Here is a 22,391-nt window from a genome sequence, read left to right as displayed (position 1 = left end):
CTGTACCGGTCTAACAGCCCTCTAAGGGAAAAAGTTCTTAATCTAAACCTTCCCTGATGCAGCTTGAGGCCATTTCCTCATGTCCTATCACTTGTTACTTGGGAGAAGAGGCTGATCCCCACCTTGCCACAGCCTCCTTTCAGGTAGTTGTATAGAGTGATCATGTTTTCTCTCAGCTTCTTCTTCTCCAGACTAAACATCCCCAGGTCCCTCAAACGCTTCTCCTAAGACTTGTTCTCCAGATCCTTCACAGCTTTGTTACCCATCTCTGGGCCAGCAACAAGATGCTCTGGTCCAGCACCTCAGTTTCCTTTTTGTAGTGAGGGGCCCAAAACTGAACACAACTGAAGGTGCAGCCTCACCAGTGCTAAGTACAGGAGAACAATCACTGCCCTGGTCCTGCTGACCTCATTATTTCTGATACAAGCCAGGATGCCATTGGCCTTCTTGGCCACCTGGGCACACTGCTTTGTTGCAGTAATGTGTTCACAGCCATGAGCTGTGGCTATGAAGGCTGACAGTTCCAGCTGCCAATTCCCAGTTAACACTGGGTAAAATGTTGGACCCAGAGGCTGCGTCCTAGGGTGTCCCTAAGCAAGCCTGAAGAGTTTGTGAAGCAAGAGCACCTCAGCAGGTGATCTATCTCCTCCCCACTGCTTCATACTCTCATCTGTACATGGACCCAAGTGCTCCTTAAAGCAAGTGGAGGCCCCACAGCACACTCTGCCCCTTCCTGCCTGAACATCAGCATGTTGTGACAGCCCCCACCCCAGTTGGTGACTACCAACTTACCACATCAAACAGTCAAAGTCCTCGTCTTGGAGAGCCTGTTACTTGATTACTTTTTCTCAGGAGTTCAGATTTGATAGCAGATGAGCTTGCCTTGGGTGAGGATAGTTATCTCCCTGTCAGATGGCATTCCCATGTGAGTCGAGGAGCATCGTTTTTCAGGCTAGAGGGGAAGGAGGAGTTGCTCAACATGAGTGTCAGTCTGCTGAAGAGTCTGTACACCCTGGGAAAATGCTCTGTAAGAACGATGGGTTGTAGTTCAGAAAGGACAAGTGCAAAGTTCAGTGCTGCAGAATAAGCTGGTTTGGGATGGATAATGAGCAACAAAGGATTTGCTCTGCCAGGAAGCATCCAGGCAGTGTGGTGAAATTACCTATATCTATGCTGTTTTGTGTTTGAGAAGAGAAAATAAAGACAGTCATCTTTGGTTATAGCAGAAGTGTGGCGTGTTGGACAGATGCAGTAATGGTACCTAACTACAGAGCATGAATAAAGCCTTAGGTGATGCATCACCTTCACGTGAGGCACTGCACTGCCTGTTAACTGCAGAAGGTCCAGAAGAAAGCAATGTAAACCTAAGACCTAGAGAACACTGTAGTAAGGGAATATTCAAAAACACTTTGTTTAAATTAGTCTATGGAAAACATGTCAGTAGTTTTCACATATGAAGATAAGCCACAAGGAGGACAGGGGAGTGTGTTTTCCAGCTCCTTTTTGGATGCAGTAGGACACAGTTGGCTGCACTGGCAGGAGACGTTCAGGGTAGGTCCTGGGAAAAACTTGATGTGTGAGTGAGGTAGCGGATGAGATCCTCTAGGAAAGAGGTACAGTCCCCATCCCTGAGGACTCTGAAGGATGGGTGACACTGGGACCCTCAGGAATGTCAGCACAGTTGGCCCTGCACCGGGTCACCTCCTGAGAAGCATTCTAGCCCCAGCTCTGTGATTCCTCACTAACAGTGCTCTGAATTTAACACTGGGGTAGCAGGACAGCAGATACCCAGAACCTGACATTCAGAATGCGTATAAATACGTGAATCCCCAAGGTGAGCAGATTACATAAATGGGCAGATTCCCTAAATCATTACACCTACTGTTCTAGATGATTTTGATTAGAACCCTGCAGGATCCCGCTTTTATGATCTGTCACACTGAGTAGTTACACCCAAAAAATACCCAGAGTTTGCTGTTGGTATTGACTGCTGTGTTCGTGCTCAGTCAGTGATTGCCCTCCTCGTGACAGGTTTTTTAATCCCCTCTGTGCATTGATCAGTGCAATTTAGAACTTTTCACCTGGAAAGTTTGCAGATCACATGTTGTAATCTTGGCTGCTCCCATCTTTCAGATTTTTATGAGTCCTTGGGAAAACATTTTTGCTTAGCTAATGCATATTTGAAAAGCTGCTGAAACTGGAAAACTTCAGTGCCAGATACTGTACAGAGTCATGCTTAATCTACCCAAGACATAATGAGCAGAGAAAATTGGAAAGTGGTAGAAGGATTACAATCTTCTTGTAGTATTTTAACGTCAGAATTTCAACATGCCCTTTTGGTTTGTTGATAAGTTTGCCTTCAACTTATAGATGCTATTAAGACCTAAAAATATGCCCCAGTCAGTCTTTTCCTAGCTTTGTGTGGTATATAAGTAATAGCTCAAATAAAACTGAGATCAGGAGATTTAAGTTGTTCCTTTAAATCTCTGCACCGGGAGGCACAGCAGCTGGCTTGTAGCCCTGACTCCAAGGACCTTTTTGTCATAATCTCTGTTTCAGTGTTTCCTTATGCCTGAATAACAGTGCCTCCCTCCAGCATGGGAATGGGGCTTAAGTAATTACATCTTAAATGTTTGCAATCAAGCTCCGTTATCTGTCATAGCCAGATATAAAATGAAAGGAAAAGTATAAAGCAGCCCATGTTGGACTCTGATCAAAGATCAGGTAAGTACTTTTTGTGTAAAGCTGAGGTCTGTAACCAGAAAGTATTAAAGCAGATTGGTAGTTAATGCCATGGAAAGCTGGGGAAGGAGTCTGAGCACTAATTAGTCACCTGAGCAAGCAGGCAGAGGGGCAAATGGAGAACGCTGGGGTCCCTGAGCAGCCCCAGAAGGCATGTGAGGTGAGCTCTGCAAGTTCTCCACTCCTTGTCCCAGAGTGTTGAGGGTAGTTGTGATTCCCTCCATGCAGAGCTGGAATGAAGTGACAGCACATGCAAAGGTTTGCAAAGAGTACAGCAATTCCAGAGCAGGTTTCAAATGCTCAGTTAGAGTGAGGAGCAGTTTCAATGTAAGAAAGGTCAAATGGGACTGGCATTCTACTGGGCAGAGCTGCATGACTGTCCCACTTGTATCATGGTCGCTTCTGAGATACATCCCGAATGAGCAGTTGCACACTGGCTTTTGATGTCAGTGCAGGTTTCACTCTCCTTTTTGAAGAGGCCCTTAGGTTTTGTTGTTGCAGTAAATGGTTGAAAATCTTTTCACATCATTAGGATGAGAAGCAGGTCCCAGTGCATCTCACCCAGCACTAGCACTTTGTGTTGGACTGTACACACCTTGCTATCACATCTCTGCAAAGAATAATGCCAAAAAGGTCCCCAAAACATAGAGACAAGGGAGAAATCAGAGATTAGAAGTGACTCCCAGGCTCTCTGGAACATGCCAAGAGTTGCATTTTACAGCCACTGCCTACTGCCTACACACTGTGCACCTGATGGTGACCAACCTCCTCCTGCCATTTGCAGTTCTGGCTTCTCCAGGGACACACTCGGGCTGCTTTGGCCTCACAGACAGCTCAGAAACCTGCACTGAGCCAAGTAACATTCAGGGACTGTTGAGTGAATATGACCAGAGCCAGCCCTCAGGTGACTTTTCAGTTCTGGGGTGCACCACGGTGACAACCTCTACTGCAGTCAGAGCAACAGGAGGTGATGGCAAGGGGAAGCCTTCTGAAAAGTGTCTAAGTGGTTTTTTGTGGTCTTTAGGATGAAGTGTCTTTTATGTAAATGAAACAGCTCATGTGAATGCAACTTTATTAAAGCTTGGGAATCCTTTGACCTGTACCCAAATGCATCAGTACCGACAGCTGGTACATAAATACCCTCAAATGTTCCTGTGCACGTTTGCCCAGTTGGTATTTAACTGCATGGTTTTCCAAAGCACAATCTGGAGTTGTATGACAGAAAAGGATTTTTCAATAGTGAGACCAAAATTGTAATAATGTGGGGATAATGTGACTGAGAAGTCAGGCAAGAAACAATGTTCATGCTGGATGTGCCCACATACATTTAATCTGTAAAGGCTATCTTCCTTCTGTCCACATGCTGAAAACAGTACAATGCCAGTGTTATGCATAAAGCATGAAGATGTAGGAAGCAGGGGGATGGATTTGAAGGGGAATCATACATTGAAACTGTCTGTCAGCACTATATAGAGGAGAAGGGATGACCAGGGAGAATAGGGTTATTTTTTATGACAAAATTGATGTAGTTTTCCTGGCTTTCCCACAGTCACCCTGGCAGCAGAAGGCAGCATGAGAGAGGTGGCCTTGCAGTGCCTGGGGGAGACTGCCTGGGGACAGGTAGCAGTCATTGGAGATCTCAGTTCCCTGTCTCTTACCCTAATTATCAAAATGCAATTTCCCCTCGGAGTTTTCCCCTCCTCAAGCCAAATGAAAGTGAATTACAGTTTGGGGGCTGTTTGTTTGCTGCTGACTCTCCTATTGCAAAGTCGGCCCTGGGTGCAGTTGGGAGGCCTCGAGTATCAAAGCTGAGTAGGGCATTAACACAGCCCTCCTAGAGGGAAAAAGGCATTTGGGGAGGGTGGTTGGGCCTCCCTGAAAGAGACTTTCCTACAGACACAGGGCAGGGCAGCTCTGACCAGGATAGTCTACATCCTGGGACCTCCTGGGACCTCCTGGGACCATGAAATCAAGGCAGATGCTCAAAATCCAAAGAAAATTACCACACACCTGAGTGTGAACAAATCTTGCAAACCTTGTAGCAGGGTATGGAAGAGGGACACAACTGCTGGGCACAAGGCATCACACGGGCTGCCAGGGCCTTGGGGAAAACTTCACACGCCCTGGGGTTACAGTTTCAGTAACTGAAAAGCTGAAGTTGTGCTTTTTCTTTCCTTTCTACTCTTTTTTTTTTCCTGTTAAACCATCTCTGTTTATTAGCACGCTTCTACAGTGTGAGCTAACAGGCAGCTATTCATCCAGATGCAAAACAATAATTTGAGGGTGAATCAGCATTCAGATGATGACTATAATCAGTGTTGCATCCTTCAGCACAAGTGGTCTGCCACCATGCCACATACTCACTTCCTAGTCTCATGTGAAGCCTATTGTTTGACTGTAGAATTGTAAACAGGAGACACAAGACAGAAATAAGCTTTTCAGCAGAATTCCATGTGGTGACTCCCTCTGAGGGTTAGACTCTGGATCTGAGTGGTGACCTCTTCAGATTACTCAGCTGAACAAGTTTCATGTCTGAGTGACTTCTATATTCACTGTCCACACTTCTAATGGGAAAACAGAACCTCCAAAGGGGAGTCTTAGAGAAGAACTAAATATTATGAGCGTTTGCCCAGATGAACGAACATTTCCTGGCCACTGGAGATCAGCTGTTGATGCCAGGCAAAAAAATGTTAATTGCAGCAAAATGTGAGAGAATTTCAGGTACCAGCAATATTGTGTATTTTACAAGTTCCTTATGGGAAAAGTATGCACAGGGCAGTACTTTAGCATCTGTGTATTTTGCAGAACTTCTTACTTTATTCAACAGCATTTATCACTGAGTTTGTCTGCAGATGTTTAAGCTTTATGGCAAATGCTGCTGACAGTGAAAGTTGGGTTCATCTGCCCCATCTAATCGAGCGCTTATATCTGTGCACCAAACCCCAGTCAGCGGTTTCTCTCAGTTCCTCACCTAAAGGGGTGTTTTACACAACTCATGAGGAAATTTGGGATGTCCCCATTTTCACCTGCATGTCTGGCTGCTCCTGTACCTGCTGCCTCAGACCTTCACCCTTCTGAGCGTCCCTGGGAGTCACTTTAAGCTCATATACCGAGGAGATGCGAGGTCTCGTGCTCTGAACCATGGTTCATAGAATCATAGAGTGGTAGGGGTTGGAAGGGACCTTTAGAGATCATCTAGTCCAACCCCCCTGCCAAAGCAGGTCCACTTAGATCAGGTCACATAGGAATGTGTCCAGGTAGGTCTTGAAGACCTCCAGAGGAGACTCCACACCCTCCCTGGGCAGCCTGTGCCACTGCTCCCTCACCTGAGCAGTGAAATAGTTTTTTCTTACGTTTAAATGGAACTTTTTGTGTTCCAGCTTCATCCCATTGCCCCTTGTCCTGCTGCCAGCTACAACAGAAAAAAGGGATGTCCCAACCTCCTGACACCCACCCTTTAGATATTTGTAAATGTTAATAAGATCTCCCCTCAGTCTCCTCTTCTCCAGACTAAACAGCCCCAGTTCCCACAGCCTTTCCTCATATGAAAGATGTTCCATTCCCCTGATCATCTTGGTGGCCCTGTGCTGGACTCTCTCCAGCACTTCCCTGTCCCTCTTGAGCTGAGGAGCCCAGAACTGGACACAAGACTCTAGATGAGGCCTCACCAGGGCAGAGAGAAGGGGAGCAGATCCTCCCTCAACCTCGGGGAGCAGAGCTGTGCTGGGGTTGGGGTTTTGGCAGTGCCCTGTGCCAGCGTTACATTCCTCTGCCACGGTTCCCCACGCACTTGCAGGTTGGTCCATTCAGGCCCAGGGAAAGGCTCGCCGCAGCCAGGGCTGGATCTGTCGTTCGCCACGCGCACGGGCACTAGGCAGGGGATCGAAACGCACCTCTTCAGGACAGAGACCAGCCGAGAGCTGTCGCTGTGGACACGGAGCGTGGTGCAGGGCTGCCACAACGCCGCCGAGCTCATCACCGAAATCACCACGTGTGAGTAGCACCCGCCGCGCCGCGGCTCCGCAGCTCCCCAGGCTCCTCCTGCTGCAGCTGATGCGGTGGTAAAAATGTGTTTAAGATACTGGCAAAGCACCTGCGGCCAGCGACACAGTCACTGTCAGTCTGACTTTTGGGCTTGTTTTGTAGTCAGCCATACAGGGCTGTGTGCCACAGAGGTGTGACCATCAGAAGTTTGGCCAGAAACACACAGAAAAGAGCCTTTTTTTCTGAGATTTAGGAGACTCCCAATAGCCTGGCAGGAGGGACGAGGCAGAGGGGAACCAGCACATTCACAAGCATCAATTGGTTATTGATTCACCCAGCTCACTTGAAAAGGGAAAAAATACAAACCAGTTCAACAGCCACATTTTGACAGCTAGTCATTTCCCTCCCTGAACATCCGTGTGTCACTTCTGTGTGTGCAAAATTAACTGGAAGAAAAGTAATGGGCTGCAGGTGCTCTGGAGTGATGGCCCATTCAGCCAGGTAGCTGCTAGCCTGGGGTGGCTCTGGGGCTTTGAGGCTGTGCCTTTCTCTTGAGTGCCCTTAGTCTTTCCCCTACTAGCTCTCAGTTGGTAGGGCTGTTAAAGTTGAATGTTATCTCCCCTTATTGCCTATAAATATGAGAGCAAGAGCCAAAGCACAAATCTACCCCGTGACAAAGGGCAGCTCCGATTTTGTGAATCTCAGGGAGCTCAAGCTGCTTTGTGAGGGCCTCTGAGGGGGAAACCAACCCCTGTGTTCAGTGGGAAGCACCTCGAGGGCACGTCCATCTCCTCAGCCCAGTGACACGGATGTCTGTCTTTCCAAAAGCCTGAGGAGGGCATCAGCCCCTTCTTTTATCGTGGTGCTTTTATCCCAGTGCCTAGAACCCTTCTTGGCAAAGCTGTTCACAGCAAAGTGAACAACAGTCTGGGGTGTGAACACCTAAACTCATCATTTTTTCATTTGAATCATGGCCTGTGTTTCTGAGCTGAGGGTAAGATGCAGAGTTTCTGCTGCAGTAGCTATTATATACAATTATCTGGGCCTTTTTTCAATTACCACGACACTAATGAAGACTCAGAGGTGTCTTCATCTTTATCAAAGTACTTCAGGGAAGCCCTTTAGAGCTCCTTATTTTCTCATGCATTGTGTGCCCCGTTTGTTCAGTTTGGCTACGTCTATCAGGCATAAAAACAAGGGTAGCTGTGACTTTTGGCAGGATTTGGAGGGAGGAAGCACCAGCCTGAGCCTTCTTAAGCTTAAATAGACTGGTTTTGTGTCAGCATGCAGATGAACTCTGCAATGTGAAGAACATAGAGAGTAACTGAGCAGACTGACATCAGTACTGTCACTGCTGGGGATGAGTTTAGTCTGTGCTTACACCATGGCCAACACATATTGTGGCCAACACACTTTGCTTGGGCCTTGCACAACCCAAAGATTTCTGCTGCTTCCCCAGCTCTGCGGGTTTAGGGTCAGCACAGGATTAGCCCCGTTTTAGGAAAGGTGACTTTCTGCCAGGTGGTGTTGGGATCAACTCAAAAATGCAGCTGTCTGCAGCCAAATGGGATTAGTTGCTTGTAAGAAGGTTGCAGGCAAACGTTTGTTTCTCCCTTCAGCTTGCACGTACAAAGGCCAGGAGTGCCGCCTGACCATCCACTACGAGCACGGCTTCTCCCTGGCAGCCGAGCCGCACGACGGTGCCTTCGCCAAGACTATTGCACAATACCCCTACGAAAGGCTGAAGATGTCCTCTGACGATGGGATCCGGATGCTTTACTTAGACTTTGGAGGAAAGGATGGAGAAATTGTAAGTACTGTGTTTGGCACGTTAACTAAGCCTCTTTGGTGGCCCAGGCTCTGAGGGAGGAGAAGCACTAATGGAAGTTGGACTGGATGGTTGCTGTCAGTATCTCCCAACTCAAATATTCTGTTCTTTCCTGTTTTAATAGCAGCTGCCCAGTACCAGGTTCCAGTGCCACGATTTAGACATCATGCTTTCTGGTTCAGTGTAACTGTGCTGCAGGGGGAACTCATTAATTACAAATATCTAAATGGTGGATGTCGAGAGGTTGGGGAATCACTTTTTTCTGTTTTATCTAGTGACAGGACAGGGGGTAATGGGATGAAGCTGGAACAGCTGGAACAGAACAAGTTCCATTTAAACATAAGGAAAAACTATTTCCCTGTTCAGGTGAGGGAGCCCTGGCACAGGCTGCCCAGGGAGGGTGTGGAGGCTCCTTCCTTGGAGGTCTTCAAAACCCACCTGGACACATTCCTGAGTGAACCGATCTAGGTGGACCTGCTTTGGCAGGGGGGTTGGACTAGATGATCTCTACAAGTCCCTTCCAACCCCTACAATTCTATGATTCTATTATTCTATTCTATGTAATAACCTGGGTTTACAAGGAGATAAACTACAGCAAGCAATATTTTAGACATTTTTGAACATCAGGTTGCTGAAAGAAATTGAAGGCTACAGTGCAATCTGTCTGCTTAGGCCCCTAAGTTAGCTGCCACAATGCCTACAGGCAAGGTGCTTATTCCTTGAGCAGTTTGGATACCATAAATTAGGCATGTAAATGTAGTCTTTCCTGCCACATTTTTTCAGCAGTTTGTGAGCATGCTGGGTGCCTAATTCTTCACATCCCCTTTGATAACATCCACTCTGTGACCTGCTCACCGTCAGGCTGTCAGAAAGGAATTTGTTCCTAGCCCTCAATAAAGTTGATACGTGTCTGGAAAGGCAAACACGGTTTATCTTGAACCTGTTGTCCACACAGACAACCCTGCCACACTCAGCAAATACCCAGTGAGATGATCTGAACTGTGACTATGGAAAAGGAAGCCTCATCTGGGGTCGGTGTGCGTGTGCAGAGGAGCCTCCACTCAGCTCCAGCAGAAGGTGCAGCGTTCCACCATCAGCCATGTGGTGCCTGTCAGGCACAGCAGCACCACCACCCTCCCTGGGCAGAAACAGAACCTGAGGGAACCTATTGCAAATCTGCTTGCACCATCTGACTCAGTTTTCTGTTGCTTACCCAAGTGGGTGCAAGCCCAGAGGCACCAGGATCTCATCTGCTCTCAAGACACTTACTCTTAGTAACCTATTTCATAGAATCATAGAATGGTAGGGGTTGGAAGGGACCTTTAGAGATCATCTAGTCCAACCCCCCTGCCAAAGCAGGGTCACCTAGATCAAGTTGCAAAGGAACATGTCCAGGTGGGTCTTGAAGACCTCCAAGGAAGGAGACTCCACAACCCCCCTGGGCAGCCTGTGCCAGGGCTCCCTCACCTCAACAGTGAAATAGTTTTTTCTTATATTTAAGTGGAACTTTTTGTGTTCCAGCTTCATCCCATTACCCCTTGTCCTGTTGCTAGCTACAATAGAAAAAAGGGATGTCCCAACCTCCTGACATCCACCATTTAGATATTTGTAAATGTTAATAAGATCTCCCCTCAATCTCCTCTTCTCCAGACTAAACAGCCCCAGTTCCCACAGCCTTTCCTCACATGAAAGATGTTCCAGTCCCTGATCATCTTGGTGGCCCTGTGCTGGACTCTCTCCAGAAGTATTCTGTCCTTCTGAAGCTGAGAAGCCCAGAATTGGACACAGGACTCCAGATGAGGCCTCATCAGGGCAGAGTAGAGAGGGAGAAGAACCTCCCTTAACCTGCTGGCCACACTCTTCTTGATGCATCCCCGGATGCCATTGGCCTTCTTGGCCATGAGGGCACATTGCTGGCTCATATTCAGTTTATTATCAACCAGGTCTCCCAGGTCTCTCTCTACAGAGCTGCTCTCCAGCAGGTCAGTCCCCAGCCTTTACTGGTGCATGGGGTCGTTCCTTCCCACATGCAGGACTCTGCATTTGTCCTTGTTGAACCTTATGAGGTTCCTCTCTGCCCAACTCTCAAGACAGTTGAGATCCCACTGAATGGCAGCACAGCCTTCTAGGGTATCAGCCAGTCCTCACAGTTTGGTGTCATCTGGGACCTTGCTGAGGGTACACTCTGTCCCCTCATGCAGCAGCTGTATGTGTATTTGCAGCTGTATGTGAAGAAAAGCCAATATGTTGTAATAAAGGGCTTTTATTAATAGAAACCTGTTGAAAATACCAGGCAGCAGTTAATGAAGTTCTCCATAAATGATTGCTTATTTCAGCTGTAAACTAATCTAACCATTCTCAACTTGCTTTCTTTCTGTACTTGCAGCAACTGGACCTTCATTCCTGTCCAAAACCAATTGTGTTCATCATTCATTCCTTCCTGTCGGCAAAGATTACGAGACTTGGCCTGGTGGCATAAGTGGGATACATCTGTTTCTTCAAAGAGGGAGTGACCATGCTAACCTGAAGTTAAGCCAGCAGCACCAGCCCATAGCAGCTCGCAGCATACACCAGCCCAGGGCTCAGTACCAGCCCTTGGTCATTTCTGCAGTCTGCCAAGGCCCAGGTTTCATTTTGGTCAGATAAAAAGGTGGCATGACAAGGAAAATAGTGGATTTCATTGTAAATAATGGGGCTTTGAAATCCCATGTCAGACATTAAAAACGTGTAGTGCCATACCTGGAAATGTTTCAGAATCATAAATTGTGCCTATTGCAACGGACTTGTTTATCTAGAATAAGTAAAGGGCTAAGCAGATGAGTGGGGGTTGGCTGTGGTGCAAGCTCAAGGTTGGTTGTGTAGGAGGTTTCCAAATGAGTCTGTCCCACCACTGTCCCACCAGTAAATATTTTTTCCTGTGCTAACCTGCGCACCACTTCCAGCAGGTTTTTCTTTCGGGGCACTATCAGAACCCAGCAGAGCATGCTCAGCAGAGCAGAACACCCTTGAGCAGAATGCTCTAAAGCAATGCAGCTGTAGCCAGTGAACAGCTGGAGGGGCTCTGCTGAGGGGCACTTTCACATGAGGTGGTGAAGACACCTTGGGCACGATGCAGGCGATGGATGCCACGCACAGCCAGCTGTGGTGGGAGCTGCCTCTCAGCAGGGCACAGGTAGGAGCATCCTGGAGTTCCCTGAATCCACACTGAGGGGTGAGCTCAGCTTCTGCCAGCACCCTTCCACGGCAGTTTTTCCAACAGAAAGCCATGCTGAGCTTCCTGTCCCAACTGTGTCATCCCCTCAGCTCTGATGAGGCTGTTTGTGGGGTCTTCACAGAAGAACAAATGTGGGAACAGAGGAAGACTTCAAGTTTTCTAGACTAGATCAGAGAAGTTATTCAAGTAGCTCCCCAACAGTGAGGAAAAGCACCAAGGCAGGGACATGAGCTGCACTGCCAGAAAAGCCTTAATAGGGAACTGCTCCTATGAGCATGACTTGGGAAATCCCAAGCTGTTCCTTGCTGGTGAAAGGTTAAGACGTTCACCTCCGTACCCATAACTTACTAGTTCTTGTTGTGCACCACAACTTACCGTTTTAAGTCCAAACATGTGACTCCCAGCTTTTCAGCCTCAGTTGAGCACAACACAGGCAGGAATGTTGACCTTCATTGTCAGAGATGATAAAGCTTGAACCTGGAAGCACACAATTGGCTTAATGTGGTCAGGTGGGAACAGAAAGCAGCATAACAGGGATGGCATTTAGGTTGCTCCTACTTTGTAAAGAGAACTGCTTCAGATGGGGGAGGGGTTTTGTGTGATTTTAGAGTTTTGCCTGAAATTCACACTTTGAAGGACAGGAAGTGTACAGAAAGTAATAAACCCAAAGTCTGTGGAAGTTCACTTGTCATATTACACCACTTCTTTTATTCTTGAGAAAGCACAGAAGTTTCAGCTTAGCATCCCTTGGCTGGCAAAGACCAAAATTAGAAACGTAGTTTGGTTCCATGTTGCTTTTAAGCCAAGTCTGGAGAGGGAAGTGGCACTCGGCCTATTCACTGCAGAGGACTTTGGGCTGGTTTCCATAGGGCTGGTTAATCATCAAAACTAATTAAAGAACTAAGATGATGGGCTGAATTTGGAACTACAGGAAGCGATCATTGAAGAACAACAGCTCAGTGGGCAGAAGGAAGAGCAGCCCCACACCCAGCACCTCTCAGCAGTCAAAGGCACGGCTGGGAGGGGACTGGCTGAGCTCCTGGCTTCAGGCTGACTCTCACGGTACTTGCACTTCCAAACTCGTTCTTCATGTAACTTCCCCAGGTAGGAGGTGGCAGGTTACATAACATACCAGTAACTTCCAAACAGCCATTTCTCATTTAGTGCCCACTGCTGTTCACAGAACTGCCTGTGGCAGTCCCTTGGGTCTCCTCTGCCTTGGAAGCTTCTGGAAGGTCTCCTGAGAAGCTGCGAGGGGTCGGTACGCCGGGGGACTGTCCCCTCCAGGATCACCTCCCATCACATCAGTGAGGAAGCTCTTGTGTCAAGTTCTTAAAAAGCAATTCAGGACACTTTTGCTGCTGTTCCAAAGTAGAACTTAAACATTTGGCTGCAGGCTCCTGTGAAAGTTGCAGAGGTGAAAGTGAAAACTTGCATAGTGTGGGGTAGGTTAAATCCATCAGTAAAAATGAACTGCACTATTTCCTGACTCCTTTCACACTTACCAATCACTGGAATGTTAGACCTGACATGTATGTGCATTGTAAATATTACAAATTCCTATGTTAGTACCAACAATTAAATGACACAATATGTAACCTAAGGTGCTCAGTACTATATAAAGTATAAGTCAATAACTAAACCATTTGAAAAGAAAATTCATATATATTTATAGAAAAAACATAATGATAATGACAGATGTTATTTCTTCATTTTCAGATTTTGGACTGATTCATATTTGGATGGGATAGGCAAATGAAATATGGACCTACTCCACATTTATAAGAGTATAGTGAATATTTATATTTTAGAGGAAAAGAGTATATTTAATAAAATCATTTATTGGATTTTTGTGAGGTGAGCTTACTTTGTACCACAGCAAGCTGTTCAGAAGGCTGTCCTTGGGGTTTGGGCTGGGGAAAAAAGACATTTTAAACCTCAGTCATTTAGTCAAGAATTGAGTTAGTTGAGAGAACCATTAATGTTACTCATGGAATGAGGTACGAGGAGCAGCGAGCCCCACCGTGCCGGCTGTGCTGCCCTCACCAGCTGAGGGGTCCCTCACAGTGCTGGCTGCTGCCACCAGGATGTTCTGGGCAGAGGGCTCAGCGCCTCTGCAGAAGCAACAGCACTTCTCTTCTGCTTATACTGACTTGGGCAGGTGTAGAACTGGTAAAAAAAACAAAGCAGCAGAAACTTCTGCTCAGGCTTTTGCATTCAAGGAGCAAGGCCAACACGCACTGTGCATATCTCATGGGAAAAATGATGGTGCCCATCTCTTCAACTTTAATTCTTCACTGAGTGGCCCAAATAGAAAAGCCAGCTGTGGGAACTGAATCCTGTTCTTTCAGTATGACCCCAGGTATGGCAGACCAGCCTTGTGGAAATCTTAAAAAACAGGTCTTTCAGAGTTTCACTCTTGTCACAAGATACTGACTGTAAATGGAGCAGTCTGATCAGAATGGTTGTCTAGCAGCTTCACCCACATACAGGCTTGGATACCTTTTGGAACATATGTTACTGGAAAAATGTGATCCAAGGTGTTTGTTAAGAAAAAAACAGAAGAAAGCTGATCTGCTTGTGTTGAGGGAAGAAGACTGGTGTTTCCTAAGAGTCTTGCTCTTTAAGTGGAACCAGCATCTCTCTTAAGGTACATTAAAAATCAGAACATAACTCTTCACACCTACCAAGTAAATCACTACCACTGCCATCATTCCAACTGGCCTTTCCAAATAACAGAACAAGTGTTTTGTCCTTCTGCTGGAGGTGAGTATTCCCTCTTCCCCCAGGACACAGGGCCACACTCCATCCAGCACTTCGCATTCGAAGTGCAGCTGATCTGAAGCAGAGGTTGATCCGATTTCCATCTGCACGACTTCTCAATGGCCTCTTGCCTGTGTTTAAAAGTTCAGTGGAGTGTCTCTGGTTTCAGTGGAAGCAGAATCAGAGCTAAACAAATGACTCTTAGACCATCATAGATTTATAAGTTTATCTTTTCCTAAGAGCCAAGCTGGCAGCGTTGTAACTAGCTCTTTACTGGGGCTATTTACTAAACAGACTATTACTAATAGTATATATTTTACATTACACTATCCATACACACACAATCACTCTATATACTATTACTATAAATTGGGAACTATATTTAGTGTGGCCACTTCTGCATTCAGAGGTGACTCTGATTTTAAAGATATACTAGCAAAATTTCAAGAAACAGCCTGCTTGATGTAAGTGAAGCCCTAGACTGACCAGGGCAAAAGTTAGTTTAAAAGCATGAAGAGAAAATCATTAAATATTTAAGTAAAAATCAAAAGATAACAACATCTTGGGAACATTACCAGCTGCTTTTTCCACACAGGATTAGCTTTTCAGTTTGTTTCCCTCATGAGAATTTCTGTGCTTGTGTAAATACTTAGAGGCATTGGAAAACAAATCCTGAGGGAGAACTATGAATTTGGAAAAGGATTTGTACCCAAGCTCAGTTCTGTGGTAGCCCAAGGATATGCATGATGCAATTGCTGGAACATTAGGAGTGCTCATGTCACCAAGCCATCCAGCCACATCAGCACTAACTTACCCCAGCGTTGTGGAAGCACGTAACAAGGACCACAGGTAAACCATAAATGGCTGTTGGTGAATGTGACTTGCAGAAACATGAAAGCAAGCCACAAAGTCCACCCAGGGCAGACTGGACTTTGGGTTCGACAGCCACAAACAAGAGAATAAGTGGAAGTTCAGAGGCAAAGGGTGATGTGTCATGTAGAGTTGTGCTGGGGGAACTCCTAGTGTGGGGTTTCTGACCTATGACAGATTAAGATCACTCGGTTTAGCGCCTCCAGGACAGGCCAGGTCAAATTTGCATGCTTTTTTGTAGGTTAGAGCACGGAGAAGGACAGTTACCACAACTCAAAACAGGGCACAGTGTTACTAAGCCATGATAATAAACTAGCTATCACCCTAAGGAAACCCCCACATAACAACAAAGCAAATGAGACACAGGCAGCATTGTATTAGTTCAGCCCTGTGAAACATGCAAACAAACACATCAAAATGCTTCTGTTTCCCTAACTTCCCTAATCAGCTTTCCTGCTGATTATTTCAGGACAGCCTTCGAGTCTCCAGAATTAATTAAAGCCATAACCATTGGGTTCTACTTGAAGTAGGATAGTTAGTATCTACATCCAGGCAGGGCTCACCATGGGCACCACAGAAATGTAAGGCAGGACTGAGAAAATAATGTTTAAAAGCACTTTGTATAGAAGTCTTTGTAGAGGTACATGCTGATAGTTTTCCATCAAAAAAGTCAGTTAAAGAGTATGAATTAGTTTCCTGAGATTTTCTGTGCTCGTGGCAGCTAGCCTCACATACTTTGTAAGTTATGGAGTTTCTGTACTTCTGCTTATCAACTTATGCATGATTTATTAACTGCAAAGCTTTTGTAATTAGAAGTGTATAAACCTCCCAAATTAAGAAGGAAATACAATTTTCAGTGGCTTGCTTTAGTATTTTGTAGAAAGGTAGGGGTTGGAAGGGACCTCTAGAGATCATCTGTTCCAACCCCATCACCTTTTCACCTCCATCAGGTCACACAGGAACGCGTCCAGGCAAGTTTTGGATAAAAGTATCAGCATTTAGGCTGAAGAGATGAGATTGGAACCTACAGCTTTTCTCTGTTTGGGCACAGAGACTTCCTTTACTCAACATCAGACATTAAGGAAGATTAACATCTCCATGAATTTCTTGGTTTCTGACTTTGTGAGGCGTAGACAGGAATCAATGCCTTGGAGCAATTTTGTGGATGCACCTATGAAACAACTGTTTAAATATCTACCTTCATTACATTTCTACATCATCAAATCAGTAAAACCTGGATGCTATGGATGTGTGGCATTTTGCAGACAAATGTAATCCTGCTCCTAAGTAGTTATATTTGTCCTGGGCTACGAAACACTTTGTACTCACTACAGCCCCGTGTCACAGTAAAACATCTGCAGAGCTTTCCTGCTGGGCTCAGAGTGCAGTTCCAACAAGTAGAGACCCACATATAAAAGGTCTTGTGGAGTTCAGAACAATACACTTTGGAACAAAGGAACAGAAGAGTTAGATGCAAGAGGATCCTGTAAAGACATGAAGAACCTCCTTAGGGCTTCACTTTACACAAAAATAGAATTAAGCAAAGAATAAAAGTCACAAAATCAGGAAGGCTCTTCAGAGAATTAATATGTTTCAGAGTATTAAATCTAACTTCCACGTGGTTTAGTTCAATTACTTTTCTGTAATATCAAATTTCATTTATATTAGTATTGCTTAATCCATTTTCCTTCCAGGGAAACAGAGCAAGCAGTAACACTGCCTCTCTATCAACTGTAATCATGTTCAATTAGATGATGAATAGGAAATCCTTACACTGGAAGCTGAAAAACTATTTATTTTGGTAGAGCTCCTTATCTCCATGTAATAGTAACTTGAATAGTTACATTATCCAGGCCAGGTATGTGCCTGAGACTTAAGGAAACTGAGGCTGAATTTAGCATTTTACTGTGCTTACAGGTCAGGGAGGAATTCTTCTTCCCATTCTATTTCATCCCAGCACACCAGCTCCTCCACAACTCTCAACAACCATCATCACTGCTTTCACTTTGATTTCCTTCTCCCCCATGAAAAGAAATCTCAGACCTCTGTTACGAATTGTTTCTAAGGAGCGCTTCTAAAGAGAACACATGAAATTATACCAGAAATTCAGCCTGTAAAAGCTTTAATGGGACTTTCCATCAACTTTCAACAGACATGCTTTTTTCCCCCCCATATACTAGAACAGTGAGATAACTGTGACTCCAATCCCAGCTCTGTTTGCTTTCACCTGCAGGACAGGAACTGTTCTTAATTATTCTATAAAATGTCAACGGTTGGGGCTGTGAACAGCTGGTTATACAAGGGCAAGCAGGCACAAACAGGTTGGTTCAAGAAGGAGAAAACAAAGTAATTTTGTTAGTAAAATGAAATCTGGTGGGGTTTTTATTCATATAAAAACCAAATACATGGGGTTTTATACAAAACCATAAAAGCATACAAAGCTTTAATCAAACCAAGTCAAGCTATATGGCTTTTAATAAGCCAAATACAATAAATAAGCAAATAAAATAAAATCCCTTGTTTCATTTGTACTTTTTTTTAAAACTCACATTTTCCATATAACATGTTTGCAGACATGCTCCTGTGCCTGAGAACTGAGTCTGTGCCATCACACTGACCAAAGTCCCTCCAGTGTGCAGCTCTCTGTGTGTGCCTTAGGCAGTGCCATGTTGTCTTACAATCAGAAGTGCTCTGTCTCCTTTATCTAGGAAGGTGTGAATAGCCTCTGTGCAGTGCTTCTATTTGCCAGTCTTCTCCAAAACCCATTCAATCACCTGGGAAAACAAAGGTAAACTCCAAGGTCCTGAAAGCAACTTCAGAACATCTCATACACTTTGTCAGTTCTTTTGTAATCATTACCTGTGTGGTGTTTTACCAAACAGGATTTAAAAGCAATCCATTCAAAAGGAGAAAGAGTTGTTAATGAACTGAGAGGATACAGCCTTACCCAAGAATTCTATTTAATCTCACAGAATGTCTCCTGTTTAGAGGAAGGTATTTTTAGATCCCTGAACTGAGCTATTTCACCCCACCCTCTCCATGTACCAGCAACAAGGTGCACACACGGTGCTAAATCACACAGATTCCTAAAGCTGGAAAAGCAAGGATACAGAAGAATATGCACACTGCTGTATGTGCCACCCTTACTGCTGCTGTTTCCCAAAGAGGGCAGCTCTTCACACCACTGACCACTCTTAGTCAGTCCTGATCTAACAAACAATTACTTTTGTTAGAAAGTAGTTTCAAAGTGTCCTCTAACAGAGGGAGAGGTGACCAGCTGAAGAGATGCCCCATTTTAATGCCTCTTTACCAACAGTAAACACACATAAAACCACCAGTGGCCTCCACTGATAAAGCTGATGGAGTGAAACAATTTTTCAGCACAGTATCCCAGTTCAACACCAAGCAGTGGAGTTTTTGAAACCTTGCGATCTGTGGGAAGCAATTCCCAGGGGAACACAGGACAGAACACAGTAAATATCGCTCTTGTAGAATAAATTCTGTGGGGATCCAGCAGTTTTCTTTTAGATTTTGGGTTTTGTTATTGAATGACCCCAGTCCAAATCCTTCCACTTAAGGTGTTAAACTATAAATATGAACAATACTTTTTTGTTTAATCAGGGAATCACTTCAGCAAGTTTCTCAGAGTTTAAATCAGAGAAGTTTGTGGAGGGCAGAAGTGTTTGCTCCTCTCATGTGCTGTGTGCTATTGTTCACGTAAGTCCCACCACAAATAAGCTAATCTGATATCTCTTGCATTTACAGTTATTCCTAAACTTAAAATTACTAATTTTCACTGCTTCCTTTAAGCAATTTATTTCCTTTTATAAAATCCTTCATTGCTTCCTAACCTTTGAGATGAAATGTTATTTCCTCCAACCCAAGGACAGAACAATTCCCTAATGATCCAGGCTTCTCTCAAAGGAAGAAGAATCTCATGTCTCCTCTTTTTTTGTTTTGGTTTTTTTTTGGCAGGGATGTGGAAACATTTTTTGCCTTCCTTTCCATTTCTCACTGTGGCATATCATATTGGCAGCTATAGCTAGAACACCATCTAAACCCTGAATATATGCAAGTAGCAATTTTGCCATGGCACTACCGATTCAGAGCAAGTTTATCTGAGAGAAACAGGACCCACAGGCACTGGAATGCAGCTCTTCAAGCCATTCTACCACCAAAGTGCCACAGCCACATTTAGGCTTGGTTAGTTACAGGAATAAAGAGAAATAGCCTTACCTGTTTAGCATTGTTATTTGCTGTTTTCTTCATTTCATCAAGAAGACCTCTAGAAGTCTTAAGATCCTAAACATGAAACACAAAGCCACAGGAATGAGCAAACTCATATGCTCACTCAGTTGGGACTCTAAGAGCCCTAATAACCAGGAGGACTACTACCCTTTCATCACCTTTTTCAGAACCACAGAAAAATGACTTGACTTTGAGGGGTTTTTAAAGAGAAAGAACTGATAGCTATTGCAATGGGTTGCAGCTTTCCCTACAGCAGTCCAAATCTAGTACTCAAGTATATGACTCAGTCACACTTTGCCTAACTTTCCACACACTTCCAGAAACATTTCAAGTTCTTTCTTAAATGATATTCAAAGGTCTTACAGTCCTAATTCAAATCTTATTTGTATATAAACGTAGACAATAACTGTGTACTTAGACTGCACTACAGAGTTCTGACAAAGAACAGCAAAGAAGATAGAGAGAAAGACAATTAGTGCAAGAAAGGGAAAACCTGGAATGGACTGTCTGTTTTGCAGTCCAATCAGCCCAACCTAATCCAGCTTCTCAAACAAAGCAAGCACACAGTTTTCCTTTCTCTTCAGGCAAAGTTAAGAAAATCCATTTCCTACTTGTGTCCAAAGGGAAATGATACCTATGATATCATGCTTCTGAAGCATGCAGCACAGAAAAGGATTCAAATGGCTCCTACAGACTTGGGGCTGCAAGACAGTTCAGGAGAATAAAATCCTGCTGCACCTCTCTCTAGATCAGCTGGAAAGGATCAGGATCACTGAAGTACTCTTCCTTTTGCTCTTCTACTTGGGATGGAATTGTGAACTCACCTGACTTGCCCTGCTCACTCATCCCTACATGAAGGTCTTTCTGATCTTGAATTAGAAGATCTTCCTTCAGGGCATATTTCAGGGAGATTTTGGGAGTGCTTATAGAATGAATGCACAAGTGTGTCCTGTTTACTGAAGAAGCTGGTGCTCCTCAGCAAGATGTTATTGTCTGTGGAAACCCTCTTCAACTGCGACTTCATTCAGCTCAAATTACCTTCACTGAAGGTGACTGAGTTACTTCACAAATACTGGTAGGCTGAACACATGCAAATGGACAGAAACAGCAGCTCAGCCTGTAAGTGCCTTTAAACACCCTGTATTGCAATTTAACTATACTTTGTAACTAAGTGATACAGGCTCAAGCATGGATTCACAAAGTTTACTAGATATTGTGGAAAGAGTTCTCACATTCTCTTAAAAATGAGATTGATGCAATTCTACAGAGTGCTGACCAGTCAGTGCATGTTAGACAGTTGTGCACACATACAATGCATTTAATACAAGGACTTCTGTGAGCATGGCAGGGAACTAGAGTTTCTGAGTCAGTTCTATAAGCTACCAATTAAGCAAGAGCCCTAGAACAAGGTAGAAGCTGAGCTGTTACAGCTATGGCTGGGAGTCAGCTCAAGACCTGAAGAAGCATGACCACTGCTTTGACACGTTACCTCACACAAAAGACTACTGCTTTGTGTTTAAAAACAAATGAATCATCACCAAAGTATACTGTAAAACTAGGTTCTGTATTTAACAAGTCCAAAGGTTTATCCCCACACTACATGCTACTAACACACCACCAGAAATATTACCTGAAGCAAATCAGAATATCTCACATCTCAAGCCCAATTCAGGAACGATTGACTTCACTAAGAACAAGCAACTGTAAGGTGTGGCTTCTAATTACCTTTAAGTAGAACTTTGATATCTCAAACAGACGCTGGCTGCAGGATGCAAAGCACTTGTGATCCTCTGCAATCCCATGTTTTTGGAGAGTCTTAGCAACCACCTCCTTCAGCATCTTGGAAAAACAAACACACACATAAGTTCATCCCAATTATCGGCATGAAAATTTGTCCAAGGGAAGGAAAAAAACCAAACCCACATAGCAACAAACACCTCATCTTTTTCAGTCTTGTCTGTCATGAATCCATTGGCCAAATGCTGTCAACCCCACTGACCTAACCTGGGCAGACTTAAACTACCTATTTCCATTTCCTTCACCTCAAAAATTAAGGAAATGCTTAAATGTCAAAGCAATGTAAAGAATCAGTGAATATTCACATAAGGCTTGGAAGACAGAAAGAAATGGTAATGATTTAACAAAGGGTTTTATCTTCTCAATAACACTTTATACATCCATATATATACACATCACTTTTCTTGATATTCTTGTTTGACACATCCTTATTAAAAAAATAATCATCAGACACTACATTCAGATTAAAAAGTTTACTCTGACATTCTTTTTATCAGAGCTGTTTAAACTTTGCTGTAGGTCTGAATGAGTCACACTGATTTACACTTACTTGGGTCACGGCAACTTGCCTATGACAGTATGCCATCAACATTCATGCAGCGTCCTCTCTAGCACGCTGGGATTCATTTAAAATTAGTATCATCAAGCCAGAAACAGTTTGGTGTACAGTATTGTAAAAGTGGCTTTCCTAATATATACAGCTCTTAAACATTATTGCACCAAAGTATTCAAATGTTATCTCAATTAATGGTCTTGTATAACTACTCGAGTATCTTTCTGTTCTCATGATAGCCTTCTCTCCCACGATGGCTTTGACCCTTCCAGCACAGGTATTCCTTTGGTGCCTTTAGGGTTTTTATATTAATTTTCCATGTTTCCTAACTTATATTCATTGATATCCATTCCCACTTTTTTTTATTCCTAGCTGTTACCCCTCTCAGCCTT

The 22,391-nt window shown here is 44.4% G+C and overlaps 2 protein-coding genes across 2 annotated transcripts in view; one reads left to right on the top strand and one right to left on the bottom strand.

Annotated features, from left to right (window-relative positions):
* Window positions 1–13,574, top strand: part of SNTB1 (syntrophin beta 1) — a 118,797-nt gene extending 105,223 nt beyond the window's left edge. Inside the window, exons 5-7 of the mRNA XM_061995942.1 lie at window positions 6,539–6,735; window positions 8,346–8,536; window positions 10,941–13,574. Of these exons, the coding sequence (XP_061851926.1) occupies window positions 6,539–6,735; window positions 8,346–8,536; window positions 10,941–11,033 (481 nt within the window). The 3' untranslated portion in view covers window positions 11,034–13,574. The remainder of the gene's footprint in view (window positions 1–6,538; window positions 6,736–8,345; window positions 8,537–10,940) is intronic.
* A 4,432-nt stretch (window positions 13,575–18,006) lies between these two features.
* MTBP (MDM2 binding protein) overlaps window positions 18,007–22,391 on the bottom strand; it is a 30,903-nt gene continuing 26,518 nt past the window's right edge. Inside the window, exons 20-22 of the mRNA XM_061995593.1 lie at window positions 21,375–21,488; window positions 19,638–19,703; window positions 18,007–18,175 (exon numbers count right to left, since the gene is read on the bottom strand). Of these exons, the coding sequence (XP_061851577.1) occupies window positions 18,140–18,175; window positions 19,638–19,703; window positions 21,375–21,488 (216 nt within the window). The 3' untranslated portion in view covers window positions 18,007–18,139. The remainder of the gene's footprint in view (window positions 18,176–19,637; window positions 19,704–21,374; window positions 21,489–22,391) is intronic.

The sequence above is a fragment of the Colius striatus genome, chromosome 4 (assembly GCF_028858725.1).
Source record: "Colius striatus isolate bColStr4 chromosome 4, bColStr4.1.hap1, whole genome shotgun sequence".
Taxonomy (NCBI): domain Eukaryota; kingdom Metazoa; phylum Chordata; class Aves; order Coliiformes; family Coliidae; genus Colius; species Colius striatus.
This window is presented reverse-complemented; position numbering and strand designations above follow the sequence as displayed.